The sequence below is a fragment of the Megascapheus bottae genome, chromosome 6, assembly GCF_031878675.1.
Source record: "Megascapheus bottae isolate mThoBot1 chromosome 6, mThoBot2.hap1, whole genome shotgun sequence".
Classification (NCBI taxonomy): Eukaryota; Metazoa; Chordata; class Mammalia; order Rodentia; family Geomyidae; genus Megascapheus; species Megascapheus bottae.
This window is the reverse complement of record NC_143514.1, coordinates 19,670,213-19,695,836: the sequence shown is the minus strand read 5'-3', so window position 1 is coordinate 19,695,836 and position 25,624 is coordinate 19,670,213. Positions and strand designations below refer to the sequence as shown.

The 25,624-nt window shown below is 47.2% G+C and overlaps 1 protein-coding gene across 3 annotated transcripts in view; it reads right to left on the bottom strand.

The window, feature by feature from the left end:
- Slc6a17 (solute carrier family 6 member 17) overlaps positions 1 to 25,624 on the bottom strand; it is a 47,869-nt gene that overhangs the window by 3,912 nt on the left and 18,333 nt on the right. For all 3 annotated transcript variants that reach the window (XM_090334384.1, XM_090334386.1, XM_090334385.1), the window contains exons 3-11: positions 20,661 to 20,818; positions 18,480 to 18,606; positions 17,605 to 17,786; positions 15,585 to 15,695; positions 5,622 to 5,863; positions 5,173 to 5,365; positions 4,127 to 4,319; positions 3,293 to 3,452; positions 194 to 356 (exon numbers count right to left, since the gene is read on the bottom strand). In XM_090334384.1, the coding sequence (XP_090190510.1) occupies positions 194 to 356; positions 3,293 to 3,452; positions 4,127 to 4,319; positions 5,173 to 5,365; positions 5,622 to 5,863; positions 15,585 to 15,695; positions 17,605 to 17,786; positions 18,480 to 18,606; positions 20,661 to 20,818 (1,529 nt within the window). The remainder of the gene's footprint in view (positions 1 to 193; positions 357 to 3,292; positions 3,453 to 4,126; positions 4,320 to 5,172; positions 5,366 to 5,621; positions 5,864 to 15,584; positions 15,696 to 17,604; positions 17,787 to 18,479; positions 18,607 to 20,660; positions 20,819 to 25,624) is intronic.

The following is a 25,624-nucleotide window of genomic DNA, read 5'->3' as shown; positions in this document are numbered from 1 at the left end:
CGGGACAAAAGTGCTCATCCCGTTTGTACCATAGGGATAATGCCACTGCCCAGGGTCAGTGTACAGATGACAGGCTTGCTACTGCATAGGACAGGGCCTGGCACCGAGTTGCTGCCCTATAAAAGTTTAGCCTGTTGAATTAAAGGCCTGAGAAGGTGTAGGTGTCCCTGGGGCTCCAGTGTCTGGCACTTACCTCCTCCTTGATCCAGGCACTGTAGCCCGGGGGTGTCACCCCCAGCTGGATGACGCTGGCTGTGGTGAGCACGGCCATGCAGAGAGGCGACACGAACTTCCACATGTAGAAATAGAAGCGGTAGGGTTGGAATCCCAGCATCTCTGTCAGCTCCTGCATGAACCTGCCGGACACAGCAGAGAGGACCTTCACCACGCCGACCCCTCCCCAACACCTCTTCTAGAAAGCCTTCAGGGACTAGCTCCTAGGCTGTTCTAGTCCATTCTATGCTATTCTAATCTAGTCTTATTTTGTGCAAGCACTGGAGTTTTAACTCAGGGCCTTCTCTAACTTGGCTTTTTCTCTCAAGTCTGACACTCTACCACTTAAGTCACACCTCCACTTCTGGCTTTTTGCTGATAAATTAGAGATAAGTTTCATACATGTTCCTGCTTGCGCTGACTTTGAACCATGATCCCCAGATCTCAGCCCTTCCGGTAGCTAGGATTACAAGTATGAGCCACCAGCACTCTTTCTAGGTTTTTCCTTCAAGGCTGATGCTCTACTATATTCTATTTTGTTTTGTTTTATTGTGCTAGTACTGGGGCTTGAACTCAGGACCTGGGCATTGCCCCTTGTCTTTTCACTCAAGGCCGAGGTGGTACCACTTAAGTCACACCTTTTTTAGTGATTAATTGGAGACAAAAGTTTCTCTGATTTTTTTTCTACCTGGGATGGCTCCAAACCTCTCAGCTGTCTGAGTAGCTAGGTTTACAAATGTGAACCAGTTACCCCAGTTCCTCCTAAGCACCTTCAGTGCTCATGGTGTGAGGCCCGGCTGGACTCCTGGAGTCTCCGTTTACCTCACACCAAGTTTCATTCAAGGATATGATACAGCCCAGCAGACCTGCCCTGCACACTTCACAGGGGTGGACAGGCACTAGAGGGCTCCCATTCACTGGAGCACACATGCATGGCTCTCGCCTCCCCCTGGTGGAGAAGATGCAGCAGTGCACCTCCTTAGCATCCAGTTTCTCACCTCAGAGTCTAAAATTGCTAGAAATATAAAGAGGCAGGAAAGTATAAGATTTTTTTTATCTCCAACTAAACACCAGAAAATCAGAAGTGGAACTGTGGCTCAAAGTGGTAGAGCATTACTCTTAAGCACCAATGCTCTGGGACAGCACCCAGGTTCTGAGTTCAAGCCCAATGACCAATAACAACAACAAAAAATGATACTCAGCCAGACACCAGTGTCTGTCTCACACTTGTAATCCTAGCTACTCAGGAGGTTAAGATCTGAAGATTGTGGTTCAAAGCCCAGACAGGAAAATGTGAGATTCTCATCTCCAATCAACCAGCAAAAAGCTGAAAGCAGAGCTGTGACTTAAATACTAGAGTGCAAAAGCCTTGAGCAAAAAAGCCAAAGGACAAAGCTCAGGCCCTGGATTCAAGTCCCAGTATTGGTATACACATATTAAAGAAGGTATTCTGAGAGTGGAATGGGGTGGAGTCCTTTATACCCAGAGTTAAAACCCCTATAGCAGTGTCTTCTAGCCCTGGTTCATAGGTCAGACACAGGGGAGTCCCCTTTTCTTATGTTAATGGCTCCTGTGAGAGTGCTCCAATTCTAAGACTAGATATCTAAGACTAGTGTCAGGACTCACTGGACATCCCTGGCATTGCTGAGCACAAGTACAGAGTGGCCACAGGCCATGCTGAGCTGAGATGAGCTAGAGGAAAGAGCTTCTTCCTGGAGCTTTGTGGGGACACAGATTTATCCTTAAAGGAGGGATGAGGCTGAACCCCAATAATAAGGGAGGTCCAGCCTTAGGTCAGGCCATAAGACCAGACCCTTTCTCATCACTGAATCATCTTACCTGCCTGGCTCCAAACCTGGGGGCTAATCCACCCTTTGAAATGTAGCCACCAAGGTTTACAAGTTATTTACACTTTTTTTTTTGGCCAGTCCGGGGTCTTGAACTCAGGGCCTAAGCACTGTCCTTGGACACTTTCTGCTCAAGGCTAGCACTCTGACCCTTGAGCCACAGTACCACTTCTGGCTTTTTCTGTGTATGCGGTACTGAGGAACTGAACTCAGGGCTTCGTACATGCTAGGTCAGCATTCTACCAGTAGGCTACACTCCTGGTAGAGTGTAGGTGGGTCATGGGGCTTGAACTTAGGGCCTGCGTTGTCCCTAAGCTCTTCAGCTCAAGGCTACCACCCTACCCCTTGAGCCACAGTACCACTTCCCATTTTTTAATGATTAATTCGAGACTTTAGTGCTGGGACTGGCTTTGAACTGCAGTCCTCAGATCTCAGCCTCCTGAGTAGCTAGGATTACAGGTGTGAGCCACCACATCTGGCTAAAATTGTTTTTATTTTGTATTTCTGGCATTTTTGGTAGTTTATTGGAGATAAGGGTCTCACAAACTTTCCTGCCTAGGCTAGCTTAGAACCACCATGTCAATCTCAGCCTCAGTAGCTAGGATTACAGGTGGAAGCCACTGGTACCTGACTATTCTTTTTTTTTTTTTTTTTTTTTTGTGGATCATGGGGCTTGAATTTGGCCTGGGTATTGTCCCTGAGCTCTTCAGCTCAAGGCTACCACCCTACTTGAGCCAAGCCCCATTTCCTGTTTTCTAGAGGTTAATTGGAGATAAGAATCTCAGGTCCTTTTGTGCCTGGGCTGGTTTTGAACCTTGATCCTCAGAACTCAGCCTCCTGAGTAGCTAGCATTACAGGTGTGAGCTTCCACGCCTGGCTGCACTTGACTGTTCTATAAGTTCTTAAAGGCAAGGAATCCTGGAGTTCTCACCAAATGCTTAATAAGTTGAACTGGATTCTGGAGATTTGGTGTCTAGAATGGAGGCCAAGGATTTTTTTAAGACAATTTATTCTGGAACTAGGACTTGAACCCGGACTGGTAGGTCCTCAACATATTTTCTTTTACCAGCTAATGGCTTAGGTCAGTCATTGTCTCTTTCTAGGCCTCAGTTTCCTCGAGTCTATGGTCTATTACCAATTCACAGGCAGGTCTAGAACACAGGCCACTCCTGGAAGTCATAGGAGAACAGAGCCCTCCTCCTGCCCCACCCCTCTCCCCACGGATCCCTTACTTCTTGGTTCCGTAGATCCAGGCCACAGCAATGTTCTCAAGGATGACAATGACGGTGAGTGGCAGGGTTGCCGAGTAGTCATCAAACATGGTGACAAAGTAGTTTCCGGAGCGCTGGACGAACAACAGCCCCACGAAGAATGCAAAGACACAGCAGCCCACTACAGAGAGCCAGGAGGCCGGTGTAGGGGCAAAGGTACAGGGCAGGTGGGGCCCCTCCCGTCAAACCACTCCTCCAACAGGCGGGCATTCCTCCCTCCCTTGGGGACAGCTCTACAGGAGGGTGCTCAGTCTGGGTTGTGAGCTTCCCTCCAGGTAGGAGGGGTTCTTAAAGAAGGCCTAGATTGTCCTTTGTCCCTCATCCCTGGCTCAACTCCACTGAATTACTGTATTGAACTGAAATGATGACTTGATTATTCTCTGGATCCCTGTCTCTACCTCCGCTTCCCCACTGAGAACCATAAGATACTCCCTCTCTTAGGATAAAAGTGAGAAGGTGTTCTGCACAGGGCTCAAGGACCCTGCACTTAGTAGGGTCCGAGGGAACTGTGGCTGGGGATAAGGAGCCAGTGCTGAGAGAGGGCACCTCTGCCCAAGATGAGCCCACAGGGCCTCCGCCAGAAGGGCAAGCGAACCCAGAAATAGGCCTACCTCCTGACTCGGATTTCACTCTAGTTTCCAAGCAGCTTTCTCCTCCTGGCTGTGTCTATGTTAGGTGGCCCGGGGTCATAGACAGGACCCGGCTATGTTCCCGGAGAGAAGGCAGAGCCTTCTGGAAATGGGCTTCTGAATGACCCGATCTTTCCAGTCCACCGGCCTGTCCCGCTCGTCTTACCTGTGAACATCTCCTTGGGCACCTTGAAGGTGTCGATGATGGGCGTGGTGATGCCCGCCATGGTTCCGATCATGCTGCCCAGGCCCAGGTTGATGAGCATCAGGAAGAACATGACAGACCAGAACGGGGAGGCAGGGAAGTGAGTCATGGCCTCTGTGAAGGCGATGAAGGCCAGGCCTGTGCCCTGTACAGACTGAGGGTACAGTGGAGAGTGAGGGTTCAAATCACCCATGCTTCCTTCCCTCTGCCCTTGGGGATTTGGGGACTCACTGTTCTTGTTTCCTAGAGACCCCTAGCCCCAGCCTGGATCCCCAACCTGTTGGCTGGGATTCCATGGGTCCTGCTTACAGGGCATCTGGCCAAACCACACGCTGCCTTACACGTTGTCCTGTGATTTCAAAGGAGCATTCACCTCTGCGAGAGTGTACTTCGTACTTGCTGCCATTTGGACTCAGTCAAGATATTGTAGGGAAAAATCTGCTGTAATTCTAGTTTTATTCAGAGGAGCAGGCCACACCAAAGAGGTTGCAGAGTGTTTGTAGAACACAGAAAGGAGAGGCTCTTAATACTGCTGCTAACGCAGGAAAGAAGCCAGACGATAGGCTCCTAAATTGAGCCCCTTGGCTATTTTTATTTTCTGTACCAGTACTGAAGCTCGACTCAGGGCCTTGAACTCTCCCTTGGCTTTCTCATTCAAGGCTGGTATTCTACCACTTGAACCATACCTCTACTTTTAGCTTATTGCTGCTTAATTGGGGATGAGTGTCTCAAATTATTCTGCAAGAACAAATACTATGCAAGTTCCCTCAAGAAACAGGGAAGTCACCCACATCGACTGTGTCTGAGATTGGCATGCGTGCCTCGGCCCTGGTCTGGTTAAGCAACTTCATGGCCAGGGTTTTGCTGACATGTCCTCATTGCTCTCCCTGTGTGGATGCACAGCAGGTCTTCCCATGACATAAACCAGTGGGCTTTCTGAAGCCAAGTTCCAGCCACCCTGCCTGTCTCTGGGCTCTGGCCTCTGGGTAGAGCAGCCTGCCTCACACCTTGTCCAGCTCATCCTCCAGGAGGCACGCGTCCAGGCCCAGGGCTGAGAAGTGCTCTTCCTTCACCGTCATGATGACGTTATACATCTCCGCGTAGTCCTTGGTGGTCAGGTGTGAGAAGTTGACATGGGGTGGAATGAGATCCCGGCTTAGGACATTGGAGTTGAGGTACCCAAGGATTTTCTCGGCATTCCTGCAGCACAATGGGGAGAGGGGATGGGTTGAAGGCAGGCTGGGACTCTGCAGTCCCTCCAGGCACCCATGCAGGAACCCCATGGGCCACTGCCACATCTCTGCACCTGTTCTATGACCAGAGCTGGGGATACAAAGTGCAAAGCACCAATGTCAAAACACAGGTGATCTCAGTCCTGTTGCCCCGCACATCCCACATGCCCGCTCCTGGTGAGGTGGGCTGGCGACAGAGGGACCCCAGGGGACGGGACACCTACTCGACCACACATTTCTCATTCATGATGTTGGCCTTGAAGCCCAGCACAGCAAACACCACCAGGGTAGCCAACACAGAAGTGAAGAAATTGATGAAGGACACCAAGGCGGCGTCAAAGTGGCAGTTGTTGTCCTGCTTGTTGTAGCTGGAGAAGGCGATGACACCACCAAAGCCCAGCCCCAAGGCGAAGAAGACCTGCGTGGCTGCCTCACGCCACACCTGCGGATCCAGCATCTTGTCCAGCTGTGTGGGAGAGCCACGGCAGGGGAAGAGAGACACACGGAGATAGGAATTATACTTGGAGCTGGACACTGGCAGTTCATCCTTATAACCTATCAGGGAGCTCAGTGGGGGATCCCAGTTCAAAGCTAATCTAGGCAGGAAAGTCCGTGAGACCATTATTTCCACTGAACTACCAAAAAGCTGGAAGTAGAGCTGTGGCTCAAGTGGTAGAGCACCAGCCTTGAACAAAAAAGTTAATGGATAGCATCCAGACTCTGAGTTCAAGTCCCAGGACAAGAAAAATTATAGTCAGGTATTCTGGGTGTCCCCACACCCCTTTTCCCACACCCTCAGTAGAGATCAGGGGCAGCATGGCATCATAATAAGCAGCTGTGGGTTGAACGACCCAGGACAATCCACCAAATTCATCTGAGCCTTAGTTTCCCCAAATGCAAAACACAGATGTAAATTTCAGAGGACTGTTACGGAGGCCTAGTAAAATAAAAAAATTTAAAGAGCCAAGTGCTTGCATAGTAAATGCTGTTTAGTTCCTGTCATTGCTTATTATGGAATGTCAGACTAAAGAACATGACCAAGGTGAGGCCAAGTGGGTATATCCTACACAAGTCTAGGGAGTGCCATTCACTTAGACTAGCCTTGAGCAAAGGAGCTCAGGGACAGCATCCAGGCCCTGAGTTCATGCCCCACTACTGACAAAAAAAAAGAAAGCAAAAGAAAAGGAAGGACTCTTGGGTGATTGTGCATTTTAGCAAGTTCAATAAAGACTGGGGCACCAGTAGCTCATAGCTATAATCCTAGCTACTCAGAAGGTTGAGATCTCCGGATCACAGTTTAAAGCCAGCCCAGGTCAAAAAAAAAAAAGTCTGTGGAACTTGTATCTCCAATTTCTAACCAGAAAACAAACAAACAAATGGAGCTGTAGTTCCAGTGTGCGAGTGCCAGCCTTAAGTAAAAAAGCTAAGAGCTCTGGGTACCAGCCTCACTACCAGCACCTACATACACAAAGAAGTGTCAACTCGAGATGATCCCCTATCCAGAGTTAGGGTGCCCACATCTTTTCCAGACATGAGGACACAATTTCAAGAGGAAAGATGGGAATCAGCTCTCCCTATCCAGTGCCACAGCCCTCCTCCTAAGACCGCCATGGCATCTTTCCATTCTATGGCACAGTGGCTGAGTCACTCTTGCATCGAGGGAACAAGGTGTTTCTCAGCCTGTGACTCATGGACATGAAGATGCTTCTCAATCCACAAGCAGTTGCTGAGCCCCAGCAGAGCCGACGTGACAATAGCACACACACGTTTGCTCCGGCACCTGCCAGCACAGAGCCAGACAGGCTATGAGACACCAGATGGCACCGGAGTGCCGCATTTGTGCTACCCAAGAACAATGTCACCTTCACAACAAACGAGGACATCCAATGGTTCTGTGTGTCCACAGCAGTCCTGCAAGCTCCCCTGACTACCTGTACAGAGTGCATTCCTCCACCCCCACCTCACAGCTGTGGAAACAGCTGCTGCACCAGGAGCTGGGCTCTGAACCAGATCGCCTGGGTTCTTCTGGTCCCAAGTTCAGCCTGTCCTCTTCCTCTTGCCAAGAAGTCATGGCCCCAGTGGTGGGAGTCAAGAAGTTCTACCATCTGGGTGCCAGTGGCTCACACCTTGTAACCCTAGCTACCCAGAAGGCTCAGATTTGAAGATCACAATTCAAAGGATCCCAGGGAAGGATCCATGAGACTCTTACCTCCAATTAACCACCAAAAAGGCAGAAGTGGTAGTGTGCCTCAAGTGATAGAGCACCAGCCTTTCAGTGAGATAGCTAAGAGACAGTGCCCGGGCTCAGAGTTCAAGGCCCAGTACCAACACACACACACACACACACACACACACACACACACACACACACATTCTACCACCAAGCTCTATTCTTTGGCCTCTGGAACTTGCTGGGACCAGAGTTAACAGAACCAGTGGTCTGTCAATTCCTTCGCTTTACCTATGGAGCCCAGATACTCACTTCCCTTCTCCAGATTTAGCCATACTCTGGCATCCTGTGTAAGCCTCCAGAGGCGTTGACGAGAATACAACATCTATATATTACCATATACACACACAAACACATGTTCATGCATATTCCTTTCACTGTACTGTCTACATGAGAACTGTCCATGGCTTGTCCTCAGCTGTAATACTTTCTCAGTATGCCCTGAGCTCCTAGCAGTCTGCCCTATTTGCTTCTACCACTCTCAGCCTTGTTGCACAGCTTGCTCACTCACCCTGTGAAATGGCATAATGCAAACACCTGCCTGTGTTATGGTCATTAAGTGGTTTGAGTGAGTTAATTAATGTATGCATCAAAACACTATCCACCTCACTGATCCAGGTGCCAGTGAAAGTGTGGCTTCAGAATAGAATACCGACTTTGAGCAGAAAAAGCAAAGGGACAGTGTGCAAGCCCTGAGTTCAAGCTCCAGTACTGGCACAAATAGACAAACAAAACTTCTCACTTCCTTCACTGCTGAGAAGGAGGAAAAAATAAGGAGAGGCCTCTGGTCATTAGACCCCTCCTGATTGCCCCTTACTGGCCAGCATCACATAGAGGGCTGCCTTCCTGCTGAAGTGCAGGCTCCTGCTTTTAGCTAAGACCAACCACTCCACATGAGCTCTCAGTCTCTTCCTGTTGCTGTCTCCCCATTTGGGGATTTTTAAACATACACAATCAATGAGTGTGTGTGTGTGTGTGTGTGTGTGTGTGTGTGTGTGTGTGTGTGTGTGAGAGAGAGAGATACTGGGGCTTGAACTCAAGGCCAGTGAACCCTCACTTTGCTTAAGGCTAGTACTTTGCCACTTGAGCCACACCTCCATTTCCAGCTTTTTCCTGGTTAACTGGAGGTAAAAATCTAACAAGCTTTTTTTTGGCCTAAGCTGGCTTTGAATCCTGACCCTTAAATCTCAACTTCCTGAGTAGCTAGGATTACTGGTGTAAGCTACTAGCACCTAGAAAAATGACTTCCTTCCTTCCTTCCTCCCTTCCTTCTTACTTTCTTTTTCTTCCTTTCCTTTCCTTTCGTTTCTTTTGTTCCAGTCCTAGAACTTGATCTCAGGGCCTGATCACTGTCCCTAAGCTTTCTTGCTCAAAATTATCATGATACCACTTGAGTCATAGCTGTACTTCTATCCTTTTAATGATTAGAGTGTCTCATGGAGTTTCTTGTCTAGTCTGACTTCAAACTGATTCCCAGATCTCAGCCTCCTGAGTAACTAGGATTACAGGCAAGAGCCACCAGTTTAATAATTCTTAATATAGCATATAGAGGTACCAGTTATCAAAATAAATTTAGAACCTCTTCACTTCAAAAGGAAGCCCATTAACATTCATGCCCCAGGTCTCTTCAACACTCTCTCAAGTCTAGCCCTAAGCAAACACTCATCTATTCTCTGTCTCTAAGGATTTGCCTGTTTTGTGCATTTCATACAGTTGTAATTTTACCCAGTGTGGGTTTTAGGATCTGACTTCTTTCACTTGCTTAATGCTCTCAAGGGCTTTTCATATTGAAGCATGCATCAGTACTTTATTCCTACTTAGGGCTGGATAATATTCCATTTTATGGACATACTGCCTTTGATTTATCCATTCATCCGTGGATAGACATTTGGTTGCTTCTGCTTTGGGGCCACTGAGCTATTCTGTCATGACTTTTCATATTCAAATGAATGTTTGTGTCCACATATGTTTTCAGTTCTCTTGGCTATAGGCCTGGAAGCAGAGTTATTGCATCATAGGCTAACTCAGTTTAAGCTTCTGAAAAGCATCAGGCTGTTTTCCAAGGCTACTGAACCATTTTAAACCAGTGTGTGCTGGACTCGCACACAAAATTCTGATAAAGACCCTCAACCTCACAGTCCTCTCCACTTACCACCTCACTTCCACTTTCTGTTTCTCCTTATTGTCTCTGATTCCTCACCTCGTGTTTCCCTTGAAACCCATTACTATTAAATTTTTGTCCCCAGTACTCTACCAAAACAGCTTCGTTAAGATCTCCAGAGATACCTTGCTGTCCAATGATCCTTCATTTTTTTAGTCTTCATCACCTGGCCATTCTTCAAAGGATTTTCTCCAATCTGTCTCTCTCAATAGAGTCCACTCTCTTCCCTTCCTCCTCTTCCACCAGTTCTCCCCCCACCCAATTCCTGTTTCCTGACAGTGCCCATCCTCCAGGTGATGATAAAGCAATCTACAGCCTGTAATTCCATTGCCCTGGCCTCTCTGATCTGTACTCCAAACTCCTGTCCAGTACCTGCTAGTACCTCCTCCCACCTGATGTTTAAAATCTGCTGTACCCAAAGCAATCCTCCTGGTGTCCTGTCCCCATCATCATCCTCCCTCATCTCTCTAAATATCAACCCCAGCCAGTTACTCAGGTCAGAGACCTTGGAGTCACCTTTGATTCCACTCCTCCTTCCATATCTCACATCCAACTAACAGCAAACCCTATTGCCTGTTTCCTGAGTAGATTTTCAACCCAACCACCTTTCATTACCTCCGTCACCACCTAGGCTCACTTCTAGTCATTGCTTACCTGGATGTCCCCCTCAGCAGGTCTCCACCCTCCCTATATCATCTGAGATTCAGATTACTTGCTCCTGGCACCATTGGAACCATTCCTTTTGGCCAGTTAGTTGGAGGTAAGAATCTCTCAGATCTCCCTGCTCTGCCTTAATTCTCAGATCTCAGCCTCCTGAGCCACTAGGATTACAGGTGTGAGCCACTGGTGCCCAGCTTGATGTTGGAAAGCTTTATAGTGAGTGGAGACCTCCACTTCTCCTACAGGAGTTCTGAGATGCCCTGATCAAAACTATCCTTGGGGCAGGTGCCCATGTGGGGGGGTTGTGGGATTCGGATTCTGGGCCTGGGCGCTGTCCCTGATCCCTTCAGCTCAAGGCTACCACCCTACCCCTTGAGCCACAGCACCACTTCTGGTTTTCTAGTGATCAATTGGAGATAAGAGTCTCATGGACTTTAGCGTCCAGGCTGGCTTTGAACCTTGATCCTCAGGTCTCAGCCTCCTAAATAGCTAGGATTACAGGTGTGTGAGCCACTGCACCTGGCCAGATCTTAGATCTTGAAGCCAGTTCTAGCAGGAAAAGCCACGAGACTCAACTCTAACCACCAAAAAGTGAGAAGCGAAGGTGTAGAAAGGGGCAGTTCTTAGTGACCTGGCAGTCTATGCACTATTCTAGAAGAAGAACCTGAAGTGGCTTTCGGCCCTGGTTTGAAGCAGCCAGGACTCTGGCATGCTGCTCTGTCTGAAGTGGATTGCTGGACTGTTGTTTCTGAGAGTGGGCTCTTCCTTTCTGCAAGTGACCTGGCAGATTTGAGAACAGGACAGGGAACCTGTGAGAAAGTGAGGTGACACTGTCCAAAAGGAAAGCTACTCTTTGACTCATGTAACTGTGACCCCTCTATGTTTAGCATTTCAAATAAAAGTGATGCCAACAACAGAAAACAAGAATCTCACCCCAGTGGGTGTCACTTGGCTCAAGCAAACAGAGGCACAGACTGTTCCAGGGCCCTTGCTGGAGGAATTAGTTCTCTGAGACCCTTCCTGCTTCTTCTCCCTGCTCAATACAGCCTTCAGGACGAGGGCAGGAGCTGTTCCACAGAACTGCTCAATGGACTTGGTGTGAAGACCAGACCTTCAAATTCCAGACCTATAGACCGGAATCACATAGGCTGGAGACTACACTGTGCTGGCTTTTGTTATTGTTGTTGTTATGGTTGTGGGGTTTGAACTCTGGACTTTGGGTACTCTCCCTGAGTTCTTTCACTCAAAGCTAGTGCTCTACCACTTTGAGCCACAGAGCCACTTCCAGTTTTGAGTAGTTAATTGGAGTTAAGTCTCATGGACTTTGAACCAGGCCTTTGAAACATGATACTCAGATCTCAGCCTTCTGAGTCACTAAGTTTATAGGCATGAGCCACCAGCACCTGGCTTCTGTGCTGGTTTTTTTGAAGGAAATGACTCCTTTAGAATCTTCTGGGTCTGATACTGGCCACTGCAAATGCTAAGATGGATTCCCATGGCTTCCTAAACATGGAGGAAAAGGTCTGAGAAGGATGCAATGACTTCTGTTTAGAGCCCACATCAGTCATTCCGTAGCCATCTGAATGGTAAAAATGAAGCCTGACAAACGTAGAGCAACACAGACTCTCGTGTGCTGGTGGGAGTCATAATGGCTACAACCACGATGGAGGACATTTTGACTGAAGATATGTCTACCCGGGGGGACAGAAATCTTGTTATTAAACATGAATACCCTCGAAGAACTCGTGTACATGAAGATCTGTGTAATGTTTCTTATAATCTTGTTAGCCACGCTGAAAACTAGAAACTACTTAAATTGTAATCAACTAGAGAATGAATAAGTAAATTTTAGTTTAGTCCTATAGTGCAATATAATACGGCAATGAATAATCAATACAGGTGAGTCTCAAAAGATAGGACAAGCAAAACTGAAAGCAAATCACATGAAGACCATAATATGAATCATTTAGGGTAAGTTTAAGAATATGCACAAATGGTATTTATGGAAACACATGTATGTAGAATGGATTTCAGAGAATGTATTAGTAAGATAAATTCTAAATTCAGGAAAGTGTTGGCTATGGTATGAATGTTGATGTCTTCCTAAATTCAAATCTTGAAACCTAACACCCAATTCAATAATACTAAGACTTGATGCCTCTGAACCAGGCACTAGTGGATTCTGCCCGCAATCTTTGGTACTCAGGTGACTGATATATGAGGATCCCAGCTCAAAACTAGCCTAGGCAAAAAAAGTATATGAAACATCTCCAATTAACCATCAAAAAGATAGAAATGGGGGCCAGGAGTTTGGCATAGTGGTAGAGTACTTGCCTAGCATGCACGAAGACCTGGGTTCGATTCCTCGGAACCACATACATAGAAAAAAGCTGGAAGTGGTGCTGAGGCTCAAGGGGTAGAGCCTTGAGAAAGTCCAAGGACAGTGCTCAGCCCCTGAGCTCAAGCCAAGGTCTGGCAAAAAAAAAAAAAAAGATAGAAATGGAGCTTGGTTCAGGTGGTAATGTTGCCAGCCTTGAATAACAAGCTAAGGATCAGTGGCCAGACCCTGAGTTCAAGCCCCAGTACTGGCACAAAGAAAAAAAAAGTGTGGGGGGGAATGGACATATTATGTTATATGATAGAAGTACGTTAAAAATACATATGGAAATAGCATAACGAAACCCACAAAATAAACTAGACAAAAGAGTGAGGAGTGAGGAGAGGAGTTTATAAAAAGTAACGTAAATGGGTAAATTTGACCAAAGCACATTATATGCATGTATATCACAATGAAACTCCTTGTACAAATAGTTTGTGCTATTTTTATTATAATTATAAAGGTGATGTACATAGTGGTTACAGTTTCATAAAAGTACATTTCATGCTTTTAAAAAATAGCAGATGTAGCTATCCACCAGTGGATCACGCCTGTAATTTTAGCTACACAGGAGGCTGAGATCTGAGGACCACGGTTTGAAGCCAGCCCAGAGAGAGAAGTCCATAAGGCTCTATTTACAAAAAAAAAAAAAACCTGGACTGGAACTGTGGTTCAAGCGGTAGAGTGTCAGAGTAATGAGCACAAAAAGAGCTGAGTGTGAGGCCTTGAGTTCAAGCCTGGGTACCAACACACACACACACACTAACCTTTTTCCAGTAAAAAAAAAAATACATATCTAATAATATGAGACTTTTTAAAGGAAAGAATATTACAGATGTCATTTAAGTGCCTGTATAAACTAATTGTCTCTAATTTCATTTCTAACCTTCCCCAAGACAGCTAGTTCATTCAGTCCTAGTTCACTTGACTTTTTACTCCTGCTACTATGACCAAAACAAAACAAAACCCCTAATCTAGGTAATTTGTTAGCAATAAAACTTTATTGCTCACAGTTCTGGAATCTGGAAAGGTCAAGGCAAAGGAATCAGCAGATCCCATACCTATAAACAGATCCTGTATATCATTCCCTTCTTTAAAGATGGCGTTTTCTCTCCCCAACTCTTCATGTGGTAGATGAAGCCAAGGGCCTCCTTGACTTCTTTTATAAAGACACTAACCCCATTCATGAGGATGAAAAAAGACAGCTCAAGTTTAAACCCTGAGCTTAAGCCGCCAATACAGGCATAAAAACATACAAAGATGGCTTTCTTCTCCTGATCTTTGACCTTACAGAAACCAGGCTGGTAGTTTGTCTTCTCCATCCAATATGATATGTGATCACCTCTTTGAGGATTCCCATTCGGCCTCGGGAGACGCACCGCATGCCCCCACAAAGAAGGCCTTTGTGGTGCTGTAGTAAAGATCTTAGAAGTGCAATCCCAGTATGTGTAGTGCCAGTTTGTGCACTGTCTGGTGACTGTGGGGTGATGCAGCAGAGCCTGGGAGTCAGGAGGGACTGAGGGGCAGGGGAGGATTTCACTCTATCGGATCTGGATTTGTCTCTCTATGGCATTCTGTGTGAAATACCTGTGTGTACATGCGCATGAGTGCAAGGTGCCACTATTGAACACTAAGGCCTCAGGTCTTGCTGAGTCCCAGCAAGGCTCTGCTAGAGCTTGCATCAGCTGGCATTCAGAGATACTTCTCAGCCTGACCAGCTGCGATTGCTAAGGCACACTGCTTAAGTCATTCTGCATTTGAAATTCTCATGCCCGCTGTGACTAGACTGATGGAGTGACAAGGCGGCAGGGTGGAGGACAGACCACCTTCAGGAAAACGCTTTACATCGTCAGGATCCTGCATCTCAGAAATCTCAATGAAATGAGAACTGACATCTGGCTCCACTCTTTGGAGGCTAAGAGGACTAAGTGGGGGGTGGGTGGACGAGTTCTGTCCTCCCTTAGTTTAAGGTTTCCCTGGTGGTGGGGTGGGAAAGTCTTCTCTGAGGCATCTTTTTGGTTTCCACCATCACAGATCCACAATGTGAGGAAAGCTCCCATAACTGAATGAAGCTCAAGTCCTTACCTTGTCCTAGCCAAACCAATTCTCCACCACGCTCTCACATCTGTGCAAGGGCATGCTTTCCCACACTCTTGCTCATGACTTCCCTTGGTTACAAAGTCCTCTTAGATCTCACCAAAATCCTCTCTACAGCCCATGGCTCATTTCAGATGTTACTTCCTAACCCAAAGATTATCCTGATTTTACCCAAACTGATAGAGTACCCTTCTCCTTGGAAATTCTTTGTTTTTTTTGGGGGGGGGGTTATTTTTTTGTTTTGTTTTATTTGTGTGTGTGTGTGTGTGTGTGTGTGTGTGTGTGTGTGTGTGTGTGGTCCTGGGACTTGAAGTCAGGGCACGGTCTCTGAGCTTCTGTTTGCTCAAGGCCAGTGCTCTGCCACTTGAGTCACTTGAGTCACTTGAGTCTGCCTTTTTCTGAATAGTTTATTGGAGATGAGAGTCTCCTAGACTTTCCTGACTGGGCTGGCTTTGAACTGTGATCCTCAAATCTCAGCCTCCTGAGTAGCTAGGATTACATGCATGTGCTATCAGTGTCCTGCATCTCCTGGGAATTCCAAGGGCAAAGCCCTGGAATCCTTCCAGTTCAACACACAGCAGGTGCTTTGCATATGTGTTCATTTGCACTGACCAGGCCAGTGGAGCTGTGTTCCTCAGCACACAGGAGTCCCAAACACTTACCTTAGGAGTAAACATGTGTAGGATACCATCGACTGCCCCTCGCAGCAACAGACCCCGGACCAGGAAGCAGGCCAGCACCACATAGGGGAAGAGAGAGCTGAAATACATCACCTGCAGAAATGACAGGGACCCACTGTCAGGCAGAGCCCCTCTGACAGCAAGCATCCCCCTCCCTGCTTACAGCTGGGACCCAGGAGCCTCCTCTGATATCAGGAGGCACAAAGCAGAGCCCCAGAGCCCCTGGGCACAGGGCCAAACCCACCACCCATCTTGGCTCTAAGCCCAGGCAGAAACAGGAGCTGGGTAAGCTGAAATCCACATGGCTGTGTCTGGGGTTTGTTTGCCTCTCAAGAACTGGGGCCCAAGTGAGTGGTCCTCACCCCTAGGATTGCTGATAGATGAGGAAAGACTGAGTTTTCTCTCTTCATCCTCCTTCCTCATCTTCCCAAGTCCCCTGACCTGAGAGAAACTGTCAAGGACATCTCCTGCTCTTAGAACTTTCACAGATGACATCCAGAAAGCTAGACAGAGCTCCCAAGAAGAAGACCTAGCTCTTGGCCATTGCCAATGGTATGTACTTTTCTATTACACGTAAATCTTGTACATTTCCCCTGCCCTGGCACATGAGCATACACAAAGGACATGCCCACGGAACATCATCAGCAATGAAACGAGTGCTCGGGGAAGCAAGGGTGATACAAAGACTAAGAGGGCACATGTACAGAGTTGACGATTTACTAGCCATGTGGCTAGCCTTAGGACATTTATCTGGTCTCTAGTGTCTTTATATCCCATCTCTGAAAAGGGCAGTAATTCCTAACTCTTAAGAACATTAAGGACCAACTGTCCTCATACATGTAGCAATAATGATGAGTGTCATGAAGTGCCAGCTACTATTTTGGCATTTTGAGAGGGAGGAAGTCAGTAGCTGGGGTGATGATATACCCTTTCCAGACCTCCCTACCAGGCTTCTAGGTTCAGCTTTGAGACTGATCAGAGGCATGTTAGATGAGGTACCTTTCCTTCCCTAGGCCTCCGTTTCCTTATGAGTCAAATGAATAGATGATGTTGTGAGATACCTGATATCCTTTCCATTGCTGTTAGTCCATAAATATTGGTAAATGGCAAATAAAAAATAGCCTCAAAGCTGGGTACAGTGGCTCATGCAGGTAATCCTAGCTACTCAGGAGGATGAGATCTGAGGATCACAGTTCAAAGCCAGCCCTGGCACAAAAGACCCTGAGACTCTTATCTCCAATTAATCTCTAGGAAAATGGGAAGTGGGACTGTGGCTCCAGGGATAGGGCAGTAGCCTTGAGCTGACGAGCTCAGGGACAGCGCCCAAGCCCACAGTTCAAGCCCCAAGACCCCCCACCACACACACACACACACACACACACACACACACACACACACAAATTAGCCTCAAGTTAAGTGCCAGTGGCTCAAGCCTATACTTCTAGCTCTGTTCAGAAAGCTGAAGTCTGATGATCATGGTTCAAAACCAGTCCAGGCAGGAAAGTCTGTGAGAGTCTTCAATTAATCACCAAGAAGATGGAAGTAGAGAAGTGGCTTAAGTAATAAAGTGTCATCCTTCAGCCTTGAATAAAAAGTTAAGGGACAGTAACTAGGTCCTGAGTTCAAACCCTAGTACCAGCAAATACGCACATACACATCTGTGCATATACACACAAAGCCCCACTTTGAAGTGGTGTGGATTACTGGTAAAAGTGTAGGATGTACAAGGATGTTGACACCCTTGGAAACTGGACTGCTGAATAGCTACCTTGAGGGGACTCTGAGGCCTACCACTTGGCATCATACCCCCTCCCTGCTCAAAAAGCCCTTCAACTGTACACAAAGCAAGCTTCTGCCAAAAACTGCGTAGAGTAACCTGCTAGGAAACTGGGGAAAGTGGAATCCAGATAGACTTCACTGGGTCAATATGTCAGACCAAGGCTGCAGGAAGGCCCTGATTCAATGATCTGGAATGCTCAGCTCCTGCCTTCCCTGAACTCACCTTGCCTGAAGACTGGATGCCTTTGACGACAGCCATCCCCACAATGCTCCAGGCCACCAGGAGGCACAACGTCATCTTCCAGTTGAGGCCCCCACTCTCTGAGATGGAGTTGGAGATGTCCAAGGCCTCTCGGTACCAGAAGTACGTGGTGGCTGAACTCTTCTCACACTCTGCTTCCACCACTGAAACCGCAGCAAAGGCCACCCCACGTGGGTGTGTGGGTGCAAGTGACTGAAGGTGGGCAACCAGAGGGGTGGTATGAAGTGATCTGGCAGGCCCTGAGGAATCCTGGGGCCTGGGAAGCTTCAGGGCACACCGACCTGCCTAAATTGCAATCTGTGCTCCCTCCCTCTCATGTCCACTCAGGGAAGGTAAAGAAAAGGTGGGCTGATTGGCCTAAAAGGCACTGGGGGAGAAGGTCTTCAGCTAGGATCCAGACCTGGACTTTCATCCCAAATAATTGGTTAAATGATAATTTGAACATAGAAAAATGGCTTTTCCACCTCTGCTTTCCCATCTGTGAAAGTGGACTGATCACCCTGCCCTTTGCAGGACAAGTATGCAACTACTACGATTATTTTCAGATTCACAGTATTAGGATAACACATAAGATAGTCCATTACAACTAGACTAAAGCCATACTTTCTAGAATTTTACCTACACTCATTTTATTCAGTCTCATAAAAACCCTATAGGCTAGATTAAAAAGGGATCATTTGCCCTGGGGAGGAAAAATACAGATCAGGGTAGTAAGTGACTTGTCCAAGGTGACACAGTGAGCTGAGGACTTCCCAAATCTGGGCCTGTTAGACTCCGTTCTGGGGCAGGGTTGACTGGAATCCCCAGTCGGGGTTTTTCAGGGGGCCCATACTTGCCTGCTGTGGTCCCATTCCTGATGACAGGGCATTCACTCCAGGGTAGTGGGTACTGGAAGGACTTGAAGAAGTAGAAGATACTCCATCCAATGATCACATTATAATACAGCCCAACAAAGAGGCAGACCTGAAGATAAAGGCCCAGCACAGCATCACCAAGGCTGCAGGCAATGCTACCTGGGCCCCACACTCCAACCAAGGACCCCAGCACAGCCCAACAAGAATCCAGATGCCTGGCCCAGGGACGAAGATAAGGATGAGGTGAAACAGTCGAGGGCCTGCTCCAGTGCTCCATTCATCTGCCATTCCAGCAATCCACAAAGGAATTCTTGCAATATGAACATTTTCTCCTGTAAGCAATGTGCTCTTAAAAACTTAATCCATTCCAGTTCAACATTCCTCTGAAACACTTGAAGCCCCTCCCATCATTTCCTGATGATGAACTCTAGTTAAAGATATTTTCCAGAACCAGGGAAGTACATCCAGCATTTACCCTTACCAACAGCGGCACTAGAGGACTGTGTGCATTTTTTTGGTCAGTTGTGGGACTTGAACTCTGGGCCTAGATGCTGTCTCCGAGCTCTTCAGCTCAAGGCTACCGCCTTACCCCTTGAGCCACAGGGCCACTTCTAGTGTTCTAGTGGTTAATTGAAGAGTCTCACGGACTATAGTGCACAGAGTGGCTTTGAACTGCAATCCTAAGATCTCAGCCTTCTGAGTAACTAGGATTGTAGGCGTGAGCCACTGAACCCAACCTGAGTACACTTTGAGATTTTTTTTTGCCAGTCCTGGGCCTTGAACTCAGTGCCTGAGCACTGTCCCTGGGCTTTCCTCAAGGCTAATGCTTTACCACTTGAGTCACAGAACCACTTCCGGGGTTTTTCTATGTATGTGATACCAAGGAATCAAACTCGGGTGTTCGTGCATGCTAGGCAAACACTCTACCACTAGGCCAAACTACCGGTCCCACTTTGAGATTTTTTTTTTATAGATAACTAGTTTCCTATGTCCTCCCTATGCTCAGGACACTATTCTGACTGTTTTGTTTTATTTTGTGCCAGTATTGGAGTTTGAACTCAAAACATTGAGCTTGAGTTCTGACTTACATTTTTGCCCAAGGCTGGCACTCTATCCCTTGAGCCACAGCTCCACCTCTGGTTTATTGCTTGTTCACTGGAGATAAGACTCTTACAGACTTTTCTGCCCAGGCTGGCTTTGAACCTCAATCCTCAGCTCTTAGTCTTCTGAGTAGCTAGGATTACAGGTGTGAACCACCAGCATTGGACTACTGTTTTGACTCTGGGACTGTTAGCAGCTCATCTTTAGAAAGACATGGCTTTTCACTTCTTGGACAGCCAATAACTCATTTGGGAGAATTTTACTTGAAATAGGAATCAGGAGCTTTGGTGAAAATTCTGCCCATGTTTTATGAACAGCCATAGTAGATGCTTCCAGGTTGTAGTGAGATTTGCTGCTTAACCTGAGAGTCAGATCCCCTTGTTTAACACGAGCCACTGCAGCACCTGTGTGCCCAATAGAGGACAGTGTTTATCCCATTGGGCTTGCAAGGACATTGTGTCCTCCCTTAGAGCTCTCAGCATGGGCCCCTCTGTGACCTTGTAGATGAACCTGGAAGTTTAATGGAGTTCCATCCAGGATCTGTAATGATGTTCTATCTTCCAAAATTTCAAGAGTAGACACTCAGGCTTGTGTGTCACTTCCAATGGCTCATCTGTACAGCATGAATTCAAGGGGAGCCTCAGGATTGCCATTCCCTGAGCATCTGATTTGCTAATTGGAACACTTTTTGCCCATGGAAAGGGAAGGACCACTCCTGTGGGCTTCGGATGGCTAATAAGCAGAAATGCATATCTGAAATGGTCCCTATGTCCCCAGAGAACCCTGGCCGGGATTTCACAGGTCCTTGTTTATGATCATACCCTAACTTTTCCTCTTTTGCGCCACCTTCACATAGCACTGCTGTTTCAATGTGCCTGAGACAATGTTCAATTTAGGAAATATAGTGACTGGGGCCCTGATACCCCAACTGAAAGCAATTCTCATGTGAAGGTTCCTGGTCCAGGACTCTGGCTGGGAACCTCTCCCTCCTCCCAGTACCTGAGATTGACCCCCCTGCCTCCCACCTAGTGCCTGCCGCCCTTTCCCAAGCCCAGGACTCACAATACAGCTGGAAAAGCCGATGCCCCCCAGGCGGGGACACACGTAGTGCCACACTCCGATGCTGCCACGACGGATCCTTTGGCCCACAGCCAGCTCCAGAAAGAAAAGGGGGATGCCAATGATGATCAGAAGCACCAGGTAAGGCACCAGGTAGGCACCTGTGGGGAAAGAGGAAGGAGTCAGCAAGGGTTGAGAGCATGGTGACAAAGTAAGGGAATTGCTGGCAGCATTGTCCTGAAGCTCCTGCCACATCTCAAATCTTCTGTACATTGTCGCCAGTCCTGGGGCTCCTCTATGAGGATGAACCTTCACCATGTTCTTCACCTTGACTCCCCTGACCTGAAAGGCTAAGGGAGGGACAACAGACTGTGTGTGTCATTGCTTTCCACTGACACGCTCAGCACAGAAACAGACACCATGCTGCCACCTTGAATCCACGTGTCAAAATCACAAGCAGACACTCTGTGGACACCTGTCCACATGTCTTCCACCGGCAGGACAGCAGCCCCAGACAGTGAGGGTGCTGCTCATTGGTCCCCAGGGGCCCAGCCCCCCAGTGATCCAATCTGTTGTTGTCCGAGCAACAGCTACCATAGCACACTGGGCAGCTCTGAGAAAGAAGATATTGGAAGCTCTCCAGAGAGAGACGCTGTGAGCAGCATCACCATCAATCCAGGGCTAATTGAGAGGAACGGGGGAGAAATTAGCTGTTGAGGAAAGCATGGTTGGAAGTATCATACAGGATGGAGAGGGGCTCACCAAAGATTCCCGATGACAAATGAATCTTGCTGTCCTCAACCTAACTGCAGACAAGCCTCAATTCCAAGTGACAAGGCATTTAGCAGGAGAATTAAAGCCATGTCTGGATATGGACGAGTGCGCCTTGTTGAGAGCTGTGCCAATACCCAGTCCTGTAAAGCAGCCTTGTCAGCCAGGCCTGGCTGTCAAACAGTGTCTGGCCAGCCACAGCCACCAGGGCCCTCAAACCTTCAGACCAAACATCACAGTGACTATTCTCCAAAGCTCCTCCACCATACTGGCTCTGCCTCCACCCCCAGTCAGAATCCCATATGCTCCCTCATAATGCCCACTCTGGTAGTGAACACTGGGTATAAAACCTGGCACTTGGCAACAGTCAGCTGTTTACTGTGGGTCTCCTCTGGGCCAGGCCTAAGCTTGGCGGGATGCTGGAGTGACAGAAGGCACAGAGATCAGCCTAGAGAGGAGCTTGCGGTCTGCTGGAGAGGCAGCAATCTGAGAATCTCATGGGCAACATCACGTGTGTGCACATCTACACACACAGCCCCAACTGAGCACATAACACATGCTGCAGGAGCAGCCAGGTACAATAAAGCCAATCAGGAAATCCCTATGGGAGGCAGCACACCAAACCTCCCATAGCAGCATCTAACTCATCACCCCCCCACACACACACACACACAGGTTCAACGTATCACCAGCCATGAGCTCCATTCTAGTGCTTCAAGGAGGAAGGGCAGAAAGGATAGCAGACGTGGATCCCATTCTTGGTCCCAGGTCCAGTGAAACAACCTGCTACAGGACAAAAGGAGGCAGGGCCTTTGGTTTTGTATTTTGCCCCAGTGACCTCTGGGTAGAGCAAGATATACAGGGAGATGGATTTCAAGGTGTGGGCAAAGTAAGTTAGAAATTTTTTTGTCAGTGGTAGGGGCTTGAACTCAGAGACTGGGCACTGTTCCTGAGCTCTTTTACTCAAGGCTAATGCTCCATCACTTCAAGGCACAGATCCACGTCTGTTGTGTTGTGGGTTTTTTTTTTTGCCAGACCTGGGCTTGGGCTCAGGGCCTGAGCACTGTCCTTGGACTTTTCTCAAGGCCAGAGTTCTACCACTTGAGCCTCAGCACCACTTCTAGATATTTTTCTATGTATGTGGTACCGAGGAATCGAACCTGGGTCTTTGTGCATGCTAGGCAAGCAGTCTACCACTAGGCCAACTCCCAGCCCTCCACATCTGTTTTTTTCTGGTGCATAATTGTTGAAAATCAGTCTCACAGACTTTCCTGGCCTGGTTGGCTTTGAACCATAATTCTCAAATCTTAGCCTCCTGAGTAGCTAGGATTATCAGCATGAGAACTAGAAGTTTAGATCTTCTATGGATGCTTTTCTCCAAGAACTAGGGAAAGCCTCCAAAAGTGAACCATGACAAGGACCAGAGACCAGCCTCACATGCCTCATTTCTGTCCACTCCAGCCCTGTCCACCCCAACCCTCTGCAGCCAGGTCACAGGGCACGGATCTGTCGATAGTTTTCTCAGCTGTGTTTAGGCTTGGTTGAGCAGAATGCTCAAATTATTAGGCGCAGTCTAGATGAGTAGAATTTGTGGTTCACCAGAGATACTTTTAGACATCAATCTTGGTTGAAATCATTTGGAAATGATTTCTTCCATCTTAGAAAATTCAACCTGGATCACAACTGGATTTCCTTTGATGTTCTCAGCAGTTTTCAGGAGGTTCAGGTCTGAACAGCTTGAAACACTGTTCATGGTATTTGGAAATTAAGCAAGATGAAACCATAGGCAAGAATTTTTGGGGTTCTCTGATGTTCACTGGATCTCTCACTATACATATCTTAGTCTATAGCCTGTGCCTCACTTTTGACAAATTTTGAGTTTATTCCTGGTGTTAAAAAAATATCCAGCCCTGGTCCTTTCAGAGATGGATTGGGAAGGATGAAAGATTGAAATCCTGGAGTCAGTATCCTGGCTCTGCCACTAACTGTGGTGTAGGGCAAATTACGTGTTCTCTGTGTGCTGTTATTTTGTCATCCGCACAAAGGATGAAAACAGCCTGGTGCTGGTGGCTCATGCTTGTCATCCTAGCTCCTCAGGCACCTGAAGATCTAAGACCTGAGGTCTGCCAATTTGAGCAGGAAATCTGTGAGATTTTTACCTCCAATTAACCACCAGAAAACCGGAAGTGGTGTTGTGACTCAAAGTGAGAGAATGTTATTCTTGAATACAAAGAGCTCAGGGACCATGGCCAGGCCCTGAGTTTGAGCCCTATGACTGACAAAATTTTTTTTAAAGGATGAAACACATAAAGCACTCTATGAAATTGCTGATATTTTACCATCTTGACTTTACAGAATTGCCAGTTTATGTGTCTTCACTCTGTACCTGTTCTGAAGAAAAAATTAATTACTGCCAAAAGGCAGAGTAAGCAACAATAGCTCCTGATCTTCATGTGTGCACACGTGTACATGTGTGTGAACATATGTGCATGCATATATATGTTTATGTGCACAAAAACCAAAGAGACTTTGGTTCAGCACCAAGTCTCAAGGCAGAACTGATCATTTAAGTTAGTAAGGACAATGTGAGCCAAGTCAGAGAAGCCCACTTTTAATCTCTGTACTCAAGAGGCTGAGGCAGGAGGATTCAGAGTTCAAAACCAACCAGGACTACATAATAAAACCTTGTTTCAAAAAAACAAAACATGCCAGGTGCAGTGGCTCATGCCTGTAATCCTAGCTACTCGGCGAGGAGGCTGAGATCTAAGCATCATGGTTCAAAGCCAGCCCTGGTACTAAAGAATGTGAGACTCTTATCTCCAATTAATCACTAGAAAAGGGGAAGGGAGGGCTGTGGTTCAAGGGGTAGCGCAGTAGCCTTGAGCTGAAGAGCTCAGGGACAATGCCCAGGCCCAGAGTTCAAGCGCCATGACTGGAAAAACAAAAACAAAACCAAAAAACCCACAACTGAGTATGATGGCTCAAGTATGTCATCCTAGCTACTTGGGAGGCAGAAACTGGGTGATCAAAATGTGAGACCAGCCTGGACATAAATGTTCAAGAAATTCCATCTCAATGAATGCTTGGATGTGTTAGCATGAGCCTGTTATCCCAGCTATAGGGGAACCACAATAGCTGGGCTCAGTAGCACGCACGTGCCATCACCAGTGACACATAGAAGCAGACGTAGGAGGATCATAGTCCAGGTCAGTGTTGACATCAAATAAGACCTTACTTCAAAAACAACACATGCATAAAGGGACTAGAGGCATGGCTCAAGTATAGGGCCCTTGTCTAGTAAGCACGAGGCCCTGGGTTCATCTCCAGTACAAAACAACAGGAAAAAATACCCCAATTAACAGAAAGGTCAAAGTTAGAAGTTCCCAACTAAGTCCCCAGATACCACGAGCCCGCCAAACCATTTGGGTGCTTCAAGCTCTTCTCAGCATCCCTCCGAGCATTAAGAATGCTTTGAAACTGTCTTATATTAATATGATGACTATGCCATGTTTTAGAGTATTTTATGTAAAGTGACCATATGGTAAAGACATTATACAAGGGAGGAAAGAAGAAGTTTCTTATCCCACAGGCCTAATTATCCTACCTGCTGTGGACACACACACTCTGCCTTTCAATAAAAATTGGGAAGAATGAAGAATGAGAAGGCCCCCAAAGTCTGTTTCTTTTCTTTTCTTTTCTTTTACCTAGGCTTGCACTCGGAAGCTCAAGTTCTCACTTGTTTTTGTTGTTGTTGTTGTTGTTCAAGACTGGCTCTCTAACACTTGAGTCACACTTCTATTTCTGACTTTTTGCTGCTTAATTGGAGATAAGAGTCATAAACTTTTCTGCCTGGGCTGGCTTTGAACCATAGTCCTGAGATCTCAGACTCCTAAGTAGTTAGGATTACAGATGTGAGCCATCGGTATCTGGCTTAAGTTTGTCTTCTGAACTAAACTATGTCCTAGAAGGGAGGGAAAGGTTTCTGAATGGGGCTGCAGTTTTTGAAGAGGCTACATGATGGAAATCCTTTAAAGCACAGGGGAAACAGCTAGGTTAAAACGCCTGCAAAGCTGTGGCGACCCAGGAGTCTGGAGCATGGTGGTCCCGTGGGCAAGAAACCCCAAAGCCTTTAAGCTCTCTACTAGCTGGTTTTGCTTAGGAACAGAAACTGGGCTTGGCAATGTTTCCAGACTACA